Source organism: Mastigoproctus giganteus, chromosome 8 (assembly GCF_048544385.1).
Source record: "Mastigoproctus giganteus isolate SK-2022 chromosome 8, ASM4854438v1, whole genome shotgun sequence".
NCBI classification, from domain to species: domain Eukaryota; kingdom Metazoa; phylum Arthropoda; class Arachnida; order Uropygi; family Thelyphonidae; genus Mastigoproctus; species Mastigoproctus giganteus.
The window spans coordinates 114,765,673-114,781,767 of record NC_143582.1 but is presented as its reverse complement, the minus strand read 5'-3'; the positions used below and the strand labels follow the sequence as shown (position 1 = coordinate 114,781,767).

Sequence of the window (16,095 nt, the reverse complement as noted above, 5' to 3'; positions counted from 1 at the left end):
TCACCAGTGCCAATTTTGCAGCTGCAGAGAAATTTTGTGATGTGTTGGAAAAAAAATCCCTTCTAAAACACCACAGCCCTCAACATCTGCAGTGGCGTGCTTATCAGCTGGAGAGCTAATTCTGGCAATGATGCTTGAAAGGTAATTGCTCATGTTATGCCTGTCTCCTCTCTTTTTATAATTTTATAATTTTGGAAATTTTTCTAATTTTGTACACTTTTGTAATTTTGCCTGCACATGAGATAAAAAAATTGAATAAATAATTCTGTTTACATGTTTGTCATACATTTCTTTTTTGCCTCAGTCAAATTTGCGAGTGCTGCCTAAGCATTTAGGGAAATATGGACTTACGTAGAGTTCCTCGGAATGCAACCCTTACGTAGTTCGGAGTGTGGCTGTACGTGCAAACCTTCAGGTATCCGACTAAAAGAATTAATTGCTCAATGAAACTTAAGTATGGATAAAATCTACCAAGATACCTCCACATCTCTTCCACCTTGGGAAATCAGTTCAGTTGACTGTGACATGGACCTCACAAAATGGAAACAGAAACAATATTTCAAATAAATATATAAAGCGGCTACATTCCTTTTATGTAATGCAATTCTCTGACTATTCTCATCTGTACACTGATGGCTCCAATATGGATACGCATGTTGTGCTGCAGTGGTCTGGCCAAATTGCATAATTTCTCAGTCTCTTCCAATAGAATGCAGCAGGTATAGTGCCAAACTGTTTGCAATAAATCTCACACTAGATCACATTGTGAAAACTTCCCTTGTAAAAAGTATAATTTTCACAGACTCATTAAGTGTAATATATGCTTTATAGCTACAAAATCATCTATCACATTCTAAGAAAAATTCTAAGAGAAATATCTGTATCTAAGAAAAATTCTTTCCTGCTTGTTACATCTTAGGACAAAAAACCAAAGTGTCAGATTCACTTGAATTCCTGGATATTAGTATTAGTAGAGGCATATGATGCAAGAAAGCAAGCTTATGCAGCATCAGCCAAAAAAAAACAAAAAAAAAAAAAAAAACGCTCCCATTTCACACCTCCGTTCATTCCAAATACCTGTCCAGCTCAGCCTTAAATTTATTTAGACTATCAACTTCCACAACAAAGGATGGAAGTCTGTTCCACCAACCAACTACCCGTTGGATAAAGGCAAACTTCCACACATCTATCCTACATCTGTCTTTCCTCAGTTTGAATTTATGCCCTCTCAAATGATTATTCTGAGCAAGAGGAAGAATCCCATCAACATTGAGCATGCTCAAACCATTCAAGGCTTTATACACCTCAGTCAGATCACCTCGCTGGTGCCTAGTCTCCAGACACTGTAATTTGCAAAATTTAAGCATTTCTTCGTAAGAGCAACCCTTTGTTCCGTTCACTAATCTTGTTGCCCTTCTGTGTACTCATTTCAACAGCTCTACGTCCTTCTTAAAATGAGGTCTCCAGACCTGTATACAGTACCTAAGGTGTGGCCTGACCATTACCTTATACAAAGGGATAATCATCTCCTTATCCCTGCTGGAAAAATTCCTGTATATCATTGACAAGACACCATGAGCTACTCTTGCAGACAGTCTGTCAGTGTAGTACCACAGAGTTGATACGTTACTCTGGGGTTACTGCTTTCCATATGTAGTAGTTTACATTTGTCAATGTAAAACTTTATTTACCACCTCTCAGCCCGTTTGCTCAACTTTACTAGATCCTTTTGCAGCAGTGTACTGTCATTAGTGTCCTTAACAACCCTGCCAACCTTCATATTGTCTGCAAACGCGGACATTAAGCTTGATATACCATCATCAATATCATTTATATATACCGAAAACAACAATGGACCCAACACTGAACCCCGAAGGACTCCACTAATAACATTAGTCCGTGATGAGCAGTGCCCATTGATTACCACTCTGTCTTCTCCCACTCAACCATCCCTTTATCCATAGCAGCAATTTGCCTCCAAGGCCACACTGCTCCAATTTGTGCAGCAGTCTTCCATGTGCAATAGTATCAAAAGACTTTCTAAGATCCAAATATATGATATCAAAGTTATTCCCTTCATCCAATTCCTTTGTGATAACATCATAGTATCCAATCAAATTGGTCAGATAAGACTTTCCCTTTAAGGGCGCCTCCGTAGCCGGGTGGACAGGAGCAGCAGTGCATAGCACACGCTTCTTGATTAGACCGGGGTTCGAGCCCGTGACCACCAAATACAGAGGATGTGGAGAGGTTAGGGAAGGACCACCGCATATCCCGGAGCAATATGGCCTTAGTTGCTAATGCTCCTGAAAACCAAATTAACAAACAACAAACAACAACAACTGTCCCTTAACAAAACCATTCTGTATCCGAGCTATAACTGAAGTCTTGTCTAGATGATACTGCAGTGCTTCTTTAACCAGTGCCTCCATTAATTTCCCTGAACAGAAGTTAAATTAACAGGTCTATAATTACTTGTGTCGCCCTTTGATCGTCCTTTGTGAATTGGGGTCACATTTGCACATCTCCATTCCATGGGTTCCTCGCCTGAGTCCAAAGAAGTTCTCATAATTATGGCTAAGGGTTTGCTTACTTTCTTTGCTGCCTCCTTTAATATAATTGGATAGATCCCGTCCACCCCGGGTGCCTTTTTTATATTTATCTTCAACAATTTCTCCTCCTCTTTCCTCAGTTATTACAAAATCAAATGTGCCTCCGTAGCAAGGTGGGCAGGAGCAGCAATGTGTAGCATACACTTCTTGATTAGACCATGGTTTGAGCCCATGACCACCAAATACGGAAGATGCGGAAAGGTCAGGGAATGACCACAGCATATCTCCGGAGCAATATGGCCTTAGATGCTAATGCTCCTAAAAACCAAATAATAATAAATAATAACAAAATCATCTAGCTCACTGCCAGAGTTTAACTCACCTCTGGCATTCCCCTCCCAGAATAACTCCTCATGGGTGAATGTTGATGCAAAATACTCATTTAGTTTGTTAGCCACCTGAGCAGAATCATCAACAGTTGAACCATCAATATCCAGTGGACCAATCTGATTCATCCCTTTCCTTCTAGAGTTTACATAGGTAAAGAACTCTTTGTTGTTTTTCTTTGCATCCTTTGCCAAGGATTTCTCATAATCTGCCTTTGCCTGCCTAATCTTCTTTGTGGCTTGGTTACAGACCAGCTTATATCTATTGTAGGCTTCCCATTAATTTATATGTATCCCATGCATTTTTATTCTCTGCCTTATGTCTCATTAGTTCTTCTGACATCCATTTAGGCCTAAAACTTGAACAATATTTCTTAGTTGGCATGTAAAGCCTAGTAGCTTCCAAGATAAATTCTTTGAATGTTTCACATTTTGAATTTGCTGTTGGTAACATCATCAGTTGGTCCCACCGTATAGAATTTAAATACTGTCTCACACCACCGTAGTTGCCTTTACGAAAGCAAAAACCCTTCCCTTTACCCCTGATGGTAGTTACCTCTTTGAGTAAATCCCACTTCAGCACATTGTGATCACTGCCACCTTGTGGTTCCTTTATCTGCAGATTCTTAATGCAAGCAAGAAGAATCAGTATTGATAATCAGATCAAGAGTACTACTCCCTCTAGTTGCCTACTGAACATGCTGATGTAGAAAACAATCATCCAATAAATCCACAAAAGCCTTGCTAGTGTGTGAGTGACCAACACACAAATTCCAGTCAATATCTGGGAAATGAAAATCCCCCATTATAAGACTCTGTGATTTACTGGCCCACTCTATTTCCCTGTACAGTTTCTTATTATACTCATCAGAGTGATTAGGCCTATAACACACTCCTACTTTCAATTTTGATCTCCCAGTGCTTATATCACACCAAACTGACACGACACTGCACTGTCCAGCGATGTTGACTGGCTTGACTTCTTTGGATTTTATGTGTTTCTTAACTAATAGTATAACCTCTCCTGCCTTCTTCCACTGTCCAGCGATGTTGACTGGCTTCACTTCTTTGGATTTTATGTGTTTCTTAACTAATAGTATAGTTATAACCCCTCCTCCTCCCTTATTTTGTCTATCCTTCCTGTACACATTGTACTCCCCAAATTCCAGTTCTGCCTTCCTTATATCTGTGTGACACCATGTCTCTGATATCCCAACAATATCTGCCTTTGATGTTCTGAGCAATACCTCAAATTCATGAAATTTATTTACCAAATCTAGAATTGGTGTACATGCAAGTATACATGCACCTGTTCCTATTCTTAGCTACCCTAACACAACACATGTGTTTACTTGTACTGCAATGACTTCTGGCAGTCTCTGAAGCACCCTGCATCTTGTTTTCCAGGCTGCTGCTCATTCCAATAGAAGCAGTGCAAGAATCACTTTCACCTTTGCCAGCGGTTACTGTTAATCTATTAGTCCTTGTATCCCCCAGGCTAGCAGTTTTCTGACCCACCTAACACTGCCTCGATAGCATCAGCAAATATTGTTGCACCCTTTTTATTTAAGTGTATCCCATCCCTGTGGAAGCAGTCTCTCCTGTTAACAAGTACAGACCAGGCTGAAAAAAATTCTACCCTATGAGCCTTGCACAATCTTTCCAGGGCTGAATTGATTGACAAGGCTCTCATCATATACTCCCTTCTATCGTGTCTGGGCAGAATTGCAGAATTCTGCAATTCTGCCCAGACACGTTTTGGAATACTGGGTAATGAATGTGCGGATGAAGCTGCAAAACACCCAACAAATGAGAATTGTCACCTGCATAAAATTCCACATAATGACTTTAAAAATGTCATTCGAAAAGTCTCTGAAAATATATGGACACAGACCTGGAAATCTCAAGAAAACAACAATCTATACCAAATCAAACAGCAGCCGAAATCCTGGTCAAGTTTTCGGTCGAACAGACATGAAGAGATCCTCGCCGAGCTTCTCATTGGCCATACATATTTAACACACTTTTTTCTTCCTGATAAAAGACGATCCTCCACAATGCCATCAGTTTCAGACCATAATAACAGTGAAACACATCGTAGAATGCCCACATTATCAGATTGTCCACCCTTCAGCTTTCAAATCGCATGCAAATGAACCATTAAGACCTGAACTCATTTTGGGAGAAAAATCTGATGTAAACGAGCTCTTTATATACCTCAGTCAAATAAATCTTACTGGCCGTATCTAATATGCCAACATCAGTAACAACATAACTGGAAATTACAAAACTTGAAGAGGCACAAAATAGCAGAAGCAGCTATTGCGCCATAAAACCAGCACCACCACCAAAAACAACAAGACATGTTTTAAATATTTCTGTCACTGAAATTTTTGGATTTCATAAAATTATTATGCATTTGTTTCTTTTCTCCCCCCATATAATGCTTGTTTGCTTTTTCTGTGTTTATTTTTTCATTTCATTATATGATTATATTTCTTTATATTATCTGAATTGAGAAAAACATTTCATTTCAGTAAACGTGAACATTACCTGAAGCATCTTGTATCAAGCACCAAGTATGCAACAAGTTCGGCAAACACAGATTCCATAGAAGATTTGTGGGTTATTGTTGACTCTGAAGGAGAAGAAGTAAGGAAATAAATTACTACTTTTTTTGTGTTAGAGCCTGGTCCACAATTCCGAAACTATACAAAATTTCCATTTATTGCTAGTGAGATTGTGTATAGTTGTAATTGCCAGTATGTGGAGAAAAAAAAAAAAAAAAAAAAAAAAATATATATATATATATATATATATATATATGTATATATAAAATATGTTGTATAATTTTAAAGCAATTCAAGAAGACAGTACCAAGATGGATTTAAAGAAACACAAGGGATAAAGTAAGGTTAGTAAAGTAAGTTTTGTGTATATATAGTAAAGAAATAATGTTAAAATGTAGAGGCCGTCCTGTCGTTTAAAAACCTGAAGCAATCCATGAACTAACCGGACCCTCGGCAACCATTGTTGCCGAGGGTCCGGTTAGTTCATGGATTGCTTCGGGTTTTTAAACGACAGGACGGCCTCTACATTTTAACATTATTTCTTTACTGCATAACGACGGATGTAATGTTCTATCGCTGATGGCATTAATCCGATTGGTTAATATTATCATATAATATCCCTGTTCTATGCTTTAGTAATTATAGCATTAGTAAATATAACATCACAGTTCTACGCTTTAGTAATTTGATTCTATATATATATGTGTGTATATAGTTCATTATTCGTTTATATAAACGGGTTAAGTTTACTTTTGTCAGTAGTGTGGCTTTGCACTGGAGTGCTCATGTCTGTTCTATTTTTGATTTTTGCTGCATCAGGACCACCGCTGTTCAATTCCCTGCATTGGTGGTTCGATCTGGGGATCGGTGTGGTGGACTGATCTTACGATCGATTCTCCTTTGCACCGATTTGTTTAGCGTTCGAAATTCAGCGATTCCCTGACCATTATTGGCCTTGTGGTTCTCTGTCGAGATGGGGCATAATGGTCAGTCTATTTTTGTCTATTTTTGTTTTGTTTTATTCTAGTGGTTTAAATCTCTGTTTGGTGATTTTCACATAAATTTGGACCTGGTGCCCGTCAGAGGGGTGCACCATTAAATTTCTATTTAATTGGCTTTTAAATTTCAAAGAATTATTATTCGTACATTTAGATTTTCTAAATTAATTTAGAGTTTCTGCTGCAATATTTTTACTCTTGTTACCCCTCTCTTCCCTCCCTGCTTGATTTGAATTTAGGTTTAATTTTGTCTTTTCGCTCTTGCCTTGCTGTACTGCTGGCATTATTTTATTTTTATTTTGAGCCTTATTCTAATTTATGTGTGTGTGTGTATATATATATATATATATATATATATAATAATTACGAATAATAAAATTAAAATTTAGTAGAGAAATAGGATATGAATTTGAATAGCGATAATATGAATTATGGATCACGGAGACTGCAAGAGCAAAGGTACCCTACAACCATAATGTATATATAAAATTATATTATTTTTTATGTGTAGAATGTAGTAGGTATATATCTATTATTTAACTAATGCTAATAAAGAAAATACGGTGTACCCTGAGAGCGATATATGTTGAATAAAGGGGGAAGAGAGGAAAATAAAAGAGTAACGTTATAAACAAGAAGAAACAAAGTGCGAATTTTGAAAAAACGAAATGCAAATTTTGAAAAGAACGACCAAGGTAGAAATAGCATTGCAGTATCTTTCATAATTTATGTGTCTTCTTCAGAGGTCATCCACCCAAATTATGAAAAAGAACAGCAATACTCTTACTTCTGTTTCTGACATGTTCTGTATGTCAAAAAACACGTGTAAGTAGCCACGTGGTAGAAATTAAAAATAAATTTTGAAAAAATAAAATATATTTTATTTTTTATTTTATTTTATTAAGCTATCTGCAGCTTTGCGCGTGGCTACTTTTAAATACTTTTAAATGCAACCCCCACTCCTTCCCTTTAGATGGATTCGTTGCTAACACAATTTGCCCTATTTAATTTTTACCCCACTTGTCATGCACTACGTCTCTTTAAACAATACGGCGAGTCAGCACTGTGTTGCCCCTAGTTCAGCTAGAAAACGTGTTGCACTACATCCCACTCCTGAGGATGTAGTGTTAAATATTAAACAGGAGAATCGTTCCCTTAACCCTAACCAACCTGAGTACATTACACATATTTTAAACCAAAATTTATTTTTTCAAAAATGTTTAGATAAACGATGTCTCACTTGTCCCATGATGGATAACTCCGAATCCAAATCTAACTGTACTTATCCTCCTTTTTGTAAAACTAAAAATGTCATATATTTGCTCACATGCAATATTTGCAATGTTAAATACGTAGGCCAAACCACAAATTCTCTTAATATCAGAATCAATGGGCACAGATCCAAAAGTAAAAATCTTTTACTTGATAACATTTTAGATACTGAAATAGAACTTTTCCATTTTCACCACCATGGCTTCAACAACGTTAAAATTAAAATACTTGCCATTATCAATGACAACGTTCTTCGTGATTATTATGAGAATCTATTTATGTGCACTTATAAATCTTTATATCCCTACGGCCTAAACAATAGATTTTTTAACAAAACTCTTTTAAGCAATGGTTGTTTAAACACCAGCCACTGCATTTACAATTTATTCCATCTTAGTCATTTCTTCAATAACAATAAGCGTAGATACAAACGTGGAAATAAATCGAATCGTCATCATAGGCATATTCGGCACAATTTTCGTAATATTATTAACTCCTGGGACAATACCATTCTTGATGTACACAACATTTCTCTTTTTCTCTTTATTATCAAAAACTCTATACTTAAAGCCTTAACTTTATTTATTAGCAATTTTAAATGTAAAAATATTCAACTTAAGCATATTATTTTAGACATCTCTCTCTTTAGACTAGGTCGCATTACTACATACAGTAATGAATACTGTACTATTAAATTTACTCATAGTTGGTTCGATAAAATTCCTTGGCATTATTTACTTAATAATCGTAATAATTTTCTCCCATTTTATAATCATTTCAAGTTCAATATCCATCACTGCTTCAACTATGAATCTCCTATTGGACTTAAAATCTGTAATTATAAAACTCTAGCTACTAATTTAGGCAACTTACAAGCTTTAGATCTTCCATGTCACTGTGATGATCCCATATATGCTCCTTATGTTGATCAACATCATAAACATATTATTACTGGTAACCTGGACATTATTAACAACATTCCACTAAAGTCCGCTATGGAAAAAGGTTTTAAATTCAGACCAGTCCATAAGGCCAACCTCAATAATATATATAAAGATATTTATCTGAATATCTTGAATTTTTGCAACAAGTTAGCATATAAATATACAATACCCCACGAAGCTTTCTATAATTGGATAAATGTCACATTTCAAGACATTAAAAAAATTATTTCTAAAACTTACTACCTTTACAATAATTCGCATACCAATTATTTTAACCTGAAAAAAGCCATCTCAGATTTACAACAAAAATTTATCATCACTCCGGTAGATAAGGCTTCTAATAACTTTGCTATCTTCTGCAAGCAATTTTATTACACCACCCTCAAAAAGGAAGTAGAAAGTAGTTCCACCTTTTTACGCTGTAATCTCGGTATTAATACCATCATCAAAAAAATCATAGCTTTGCATAAAAAATTGCCTACCAAAATTCGCAATTCTACTTTGCCTTTCTTGTATATGATAGCCAAATTCCATAAACATCCAGTTGGCTTCAGATTCATCACTAGTGCCAAAAAAAAGTGGCTGTTATCATCCAGGTAAACAATTTTTCAAATTGTTAAATACTATACTTATTAATATCCCTACCACTTGGATCATTAACAACAACCACAGTATCATTAAAATTTTTAATTCCAATACATATTCCAGCATATTTAGTATTGAAACATATGACTTCACCAACTTATTTACCTCCTTACCGCATCACCTGATTGTTAATGTACTTCATCAATTGTTCCTCAAATACAAAAACGTTATATCAACAGATGAGGTTACTTGGAATAACTACATCAACCTCTGTATCCTAAACAATTATATCTATGATGGTAGATATGCTTATAAACAATCCATAGGAGTTCCCATGGGTTCACAAATTTCTAGCATAGTATCTAATCTATTTCTCCATTATTACGAACATCTATTTATTGATAACAACCCGAACCTTAATTTTTATGCATTCCGCTATGTTGATGACATTCTTATTCTCAACATTCATTTTGAAAATATTGCTAAATCCATATATCCAACTGAACTCACTCTCAATAAAGAAAACTTTGGCAACCAACATGCAAATTTTTTGGATTTAAGTATTACTTTAAATAGTCCTCCTCTTCGTCATAATTTGGAACTATTTGACAAAAGAAGCGAATTTAATTTTAATATTATCTATTTAACAAATTGGAACTCGAACATTTCGATTAAGGTTCATAAAAATATTATCTGCACACAAATTATCCGTTTAGCTAATATTAGTAGCAATCAATCACTTTTCGCTGGTGCTTTAAATGATCTTTATACCAAACTTCGCAATAATGACATTCCTATTAATTTCTTAAATTTTATTATAAAAGTTCTCTCTGATTACATTAAAGAAAAATTCGGTTTCACCATGTTCCACCTTGATTAGGGTTAATTCGATACTTGTATAGTTGTATAGTTGTACATTTGAATGGTGGTATTTCCACCACTTGGAAATTGATCACACATAATGACTTCTATTATAACTTCTATTAGAACGATGTTCGTGTTCTTTCACTTCCTAAGTTTTCTTTTCATTTTCGTAATTTAATATCAATAATTATTTATGTCCAATCTTATTTTCTCTATTTTATTTTGACCACAGAGGGCTCCCATAGTTCTTCTCTTCTGAGCAACTCCACCATCGTTGTCATAGTTTTCCCTCTGTTTGCATTCCATTCTTATTAATCATATTCGCATAATTGTACCTTATTAATCATGATCGCATATTTTATTGTCATTTCTTAATTATATTTCACTCAACTTGTTTCTGCCAATTATCGTAGGTATTTAATTTTCCTCCTTTTCATATTTTTATTTTATTTTATTTCGTAAAATATACAATACAAGCTAGCGGTATTAATTTCCACTTCTACTAACACTCTCACAGCCAAGGCCCTCTCTATGAGGTTGGGTACTTACACCCCCAGCTTGCCTAGTATCCTTTAAACTCTTTTCCTTCTCTTTACATCTTTCTACTTTCTACTCTTCGTTTTTCCGTCCGTTGAACTATTAGTGTAATACGAGGGTGATTCGGACATTTTCACTTTCCTCTTTCTCACTATCTTCGCCTCTGTATTTTTAACTTCTTTTCCCTCCCCTACCTTGCATTGCTTCCTTTTTCTATACCGCTACCTTGTTATTTATTTATTTATTACATACTTTCGATTTAAACTGGCGTTCTTACATACTATCGACTCAATTTATTTCCAAATACACTGCGTTACTCAGTTTTCTAAATACACTGCGGTTGCGTTATTCAATTTATTTCCAAATACACTACGTTACTTAATTTATTAATCTAAATACACTGTGTTGGGGCTACCTCACTCTTGTTTCTGGAGATATATATATAAAAAAAAAAAAAAAAAAAAAAAAAATTTTTAAAAATTATTTTTTATTTTTTATTTATTTATTTTTTTATTTTATTTTTTTTCCTTTTCCTTTACATTTCTTCAGCTTCTCCATCAGCATGAGTTTGCATAGAAACACAGTGTTTGGTACATGATCAGGTGTAGCTCCCTGATGAAATACCTGATCTATGTACCAATTTTTAATTTTTATTTTATAATTTTAATTTTTATTTTATAATTTTTATCTCCATCACCCTCCCCTCTTTTTCTTTCAGCTTTTGTACATATAATTGGCCTGTTAATTCGGCATTAATTCGGATTTAATTCTACTTTATTATTATTATTATTTTTTTTAATTTATTTTTTTTATTTTTTTATTTTTTTTTTTTATAGGATCTTAACATTCTTTTTCTTTTTTTTTCTTCAACTAGGCTCGGCATTTTGTGTTTAATAACTTCTCCATCTATATTTTTATTTTTTATTTTTTTATTTTATTTTTATATATTTTTATTTTATCTTATACACACACACACACACACACACACACACACACACACACACACACACACACACACACACACATATACAGGGTGATTCACTACCAGTGCGACAAACTTGCAGGAGGTGTAGCGGGCACAAATATGAATCGGAATCACATAGCATTGCAGGGTCCGAAATGCCTTTGTCATGCGGTAGAGGACGTTGAACGGGAGGTCGCATGAACAGTGATCCCACTGGAAGTCAGCATTTGCGAACCGGTTCCCGAGGCAGTAGGATGGACGAGTATTCAAACGTTGAACTGGCCGAAATGCACCTCGCGTATGGAGCTGCAGACTGTAATGGGCGCGCCGCTCTGCGCTTGTACCAGGAACGTTTCCCACGCAGGCGTGCTCCTCATCATACGATTTTCGCACGTGTGCACAGAAGGTTACGTGAGACTGGTTGTTTCACAAGAGGTACCATGAATCGAGAGCAAACGACGAGGACGCCAGACAATGAGGAGAATGTCCTACGTCTTGAAGAAGGCAATCCGAGTACGAGTACTCGAGCGATAGGCCAACGATTGGGTATTTCCCAATCCACTGAATGGACGATACTATAAACAAACCAAATGAGTTCATACCATCTGCAACGCATCCAGTCATTGGAACCTGCGAATTATCCACTCCAGAGGACTTTTGCTACTTGGTTTCTTCAATAGAAACGGTTCGCAAATGCTGACTTCCAGCAGGATCGCTGTTCACGCGACCTCCCGTTCAACGTCCTCTACCGCATGACGAAGGCATTTCGGACCCTGCAATGCTATTTGATTCCGATTCGTCTTTGTGCCCCCTACACCTCCTGCAAGTTTGTCGCACTGGTAGTGAATCACCCTGTATATATATGTACACATATCTATATATCTATATATATACATATACACACACACACACACACATATATAAGAAGACACAGAAATTATGAAAGATACTGCAATGCTATTTCTACTTTGGTCGTTCTTTTCAAAAATCTGCTATTTCTACCTTGGTCGTTCTTTTCAAATTTTGCATTTTTTCAAAATTCGCACTTTGTTTATAACGTTACACTTTTCTTTTCCGTTCTTCCCCCTTTATTCAACATACATCGCTCCCAGGGTACACGGTATTTTCATTATTAGCATAAGTTAAATTAAAGATTTACACATAACATTAAAAATAATTTTCTATATATATACATATATGTATATATATATATTTATATATATATGCATATATATATATATATTTATATACGCATATATATATAAATATATATATATATGCGTATATATATATAAATATATATATGTGTGTATATGAAAAAAATTTATATATATATATACATAAAACTTACCGCTGTCTACCCACAATCTGGGTGACCTCATTGGGGCCAACTACCCAGACTGAAGGCAAAAAACGACAAGGTTCTCTGTTTCTGTAATAAACAATATTTGCTAAGATATATAAATTTATAGATTAAGTAATTTGAATCTAAGCTAATTAAAGGTTGTTAAAATTTTTTTAAATAAAAACAAAAATAATACAGGCCGGCCTCGATTAACGCGATTAATTCGTCCCGCGAGCGCATCGCGCAAAACGGAAACGCGTTAATCAAATATAATAACCAATATAAAAATTATAACTGGTCCTTGACCTTCTGGAATATCCATAAAGAATTTTAAAAATACCTTTTAAATAACTTTTTAACTGTATATAATGTAAAAGATAATGAAAATAGTTATGGAATTAAATGTTTATTGCATAAAACAGCGGTTCTTAAACTGTGCGCTGTGGAATATTTTAAATTTTCGAGGGAAACACAGCAATACTCGACATCTGTCGGACACCGCTCGAAATACTAGCTTGAGGTAGTTCACAGTTTCAGCATTTCTTATTAAGTTGTTTGGACCTAACTGCTGAACGAAACTGTTAGGTATTTCTTTTGGTCTGGGTGCGCCTTGAAAAAATTACTGAGACATTAAAGACGCCTTTGAGATGTCAAGAGCAGCTACTTGTGTTTCACTGAACCTTTCCAGTGAATTAGTCCATAAATGGGTAACATAAGCCAGAATTTCACCAGTGGATCAACACTGATGGAATCCATACTGGTGATTGTTGATCAGACGGAAGGTTTCCAGGTAGTTTAATAGTTGGCGGTTAATTGATTTCTCCATTATTTTAGAAAGAGTAGAAGTAATTGCAATGGGACAATAATTGGATGGGAGGGATTTGTCACCCTTTTTAGGAACTGGCTGAATATGAGCAAATTTCCAAGCAGAAGGAAAAACACCTTTGGAATAAGAAAGTGAAAAAAGGTGGCAAAAAATAGGAGTAAGTTCAGGAGCACAGGTTTTGAGAACAAGTGGAGAAATACCATCGGGATCTGGAGCTTTCTTAGCATCAAGATTCGTCAAAATCTTTCTGATATCCTTTTGATGGAAAACCACAGGAGGCATTGAGGTGTTTTACCAAGATCATTAATACATGAGTTGGAAGAAAAATGGGATGCTAGCAGGTCAGCTTTATCCTTGGCTGAAGTGACAACAGAACCCATCTGGTTTGGACAGAGGTGGGAGAAGAGATGGCAAAAGTTGTGGCCAATAGCTTTGGCAACAGACCAGAATGCTCCAATTGCAATTGCACAGCACAATCATTGAGGTGTTTCTCAATGTACAACAGTGTAAATTAATAACTTATTTATAATGCGATTTAAAATTACTTGTCTCTCATAATCATTTGGAATGGTCATGGTATTTCCAGAAATCTCCATTTTGTCCATAGCTTTCAAATATCTAAAGAAACAGCACCAAATTAGAAATGAGAGATTGGTTTATAAATCTTGTTTACTAACTCATATTATTACTTCAAAGATAGCTGAATTATATTTCAGCTAACTTTCAATTAGAATTCTTTTAACACTAGATTAGTTTGGTAATAACAAGGTTAATATTTGAAAGGTACTATCCTTTTACCATGTGAATAATGAAATTGAGTTTTTTACATAAATTAATTTTGCTCTATCCTAATTCTTAAACTTACTACAAAGGTGACATTTCAGGATTGTTGCTGTATTCCATCATCAGACTATACAGGACTAAACTAAGGGGAATGTAGGACATATTTGAATTTATATTATAAACAGTTTTTCGAGTAAAATTTGCATTCTTAACAATTTTCAAATAAATTTACATTCTTAACATTTTTACAGTATTGCAGATTTAGTGCAGAAAGAGAATGACAAAAGTTTTATAAATAATGTAATTAATATAAAATTAATTTTATTAATTAAATATATGTAAAAGAACATATCTAACATCAGTAAAGATTTAGTTTATGGTGCACCCTTGAAAATGGCGGCGAGAAGAAGAGGGAAAAAACAGTGATTGACAGGTTTGACTCCGCCCACTCACTGCGTTCCCCCTCCTTCTCACCTGGCGGATGTCAAGTGACCTGCCGATGGCACGTGGCACAGCAACAAATATGGCGGCTAAAAACAAAGGATAAATTAATAAATTTAAAAATGCAAGTTACAAAAATAAATGTTTTTCGGGGATCACAAAATGTCACATGACATTTGAATAAGTCAGATAGAGCTGAAAAGAAGAAAAAAAAGGGGGGGGGGGATAATTTTAAAGGAAATTTCACGAAAGAAAAGGAACGGCAAATGAACAATTATTAAAAATAAAACAAATAAAAGTGCACGTTTTTCTATGCTATATTTTACAAGCATTAACAGTAAGATTGACTGAAAAAAATAAAAAAAAAAGGCAAAACAGTAATTTTTAAGCAAATTTCATGATAGAAATGGAATGGCAAATCAACAATTTTTATTGTAGATCAACAACAATGATGTGGCAAATCAAAAAGAAAAATAGAACAAGCGGGAAATGGCAATTTTTTAAAAAGTAAGTAACAAAAATATGTTATTCGGGAATTGCAATATGTCACGAGACATCACAAAAGCTGAATTGAAATGAAGAAAAAGAAAAGCAAAAATTGCAATTTTTTAAAGAAACAAATAAAAAAAATTTACACTACATGCAACAACTGATTCTTCTCGCCCGTACATTGCTAGACTGCTTTGCGAGCATTAACAACGAGAATTGCTGATGCGAGTGAACACAAATGCTTCTTTTTTTTTTTTTTTTAAATTTTTGGTGAGGACTGCTGCCCGCTAACCCCAACTTACCCCACAAAATCGGAGCTGAAATGAAGAAAAAGAAAGGCGATATGGCAATTTTTTCAAAAAAAATGCAGACCGTGTGCACCCACTGATTCTTCTTGCCCGTACATTACTAGACAGGGGAATAGGGGATCCCGATCCCCCTGCTTTTCTGCCCAAACATTAGCATATTATTTGTAACAAAAATTAACACCACATACAACGCCTGATGACTGGACGATTTAGTATTAATATTAGTATTAG

General features: G+C 35.1%; 1 protein-coding gene across 1 annotated transcript in view; it reads left to right on the top strand.

Annotated features, from left to right (window-relative positions):
- The window catches only part of Epg5 (ectopic P-granules autophagy protein 5), a 1,526,775-nt gene that overhangs the window by 198,970 nt on the left and 1,311,710 nt on the right, over positions 1–16,095 (top strand). Inside the window, exon 8 of the mRNA XM_090380318.1 lies at positions 5,476–5,590. Within this exon, the coding sequence (XP_090236444.1) occupies positions 5,476–5,590 (115 nt within the window). The remainder of the gene's footprint in view (positions 1–5,475; positions 5,591–16,095) is intronic.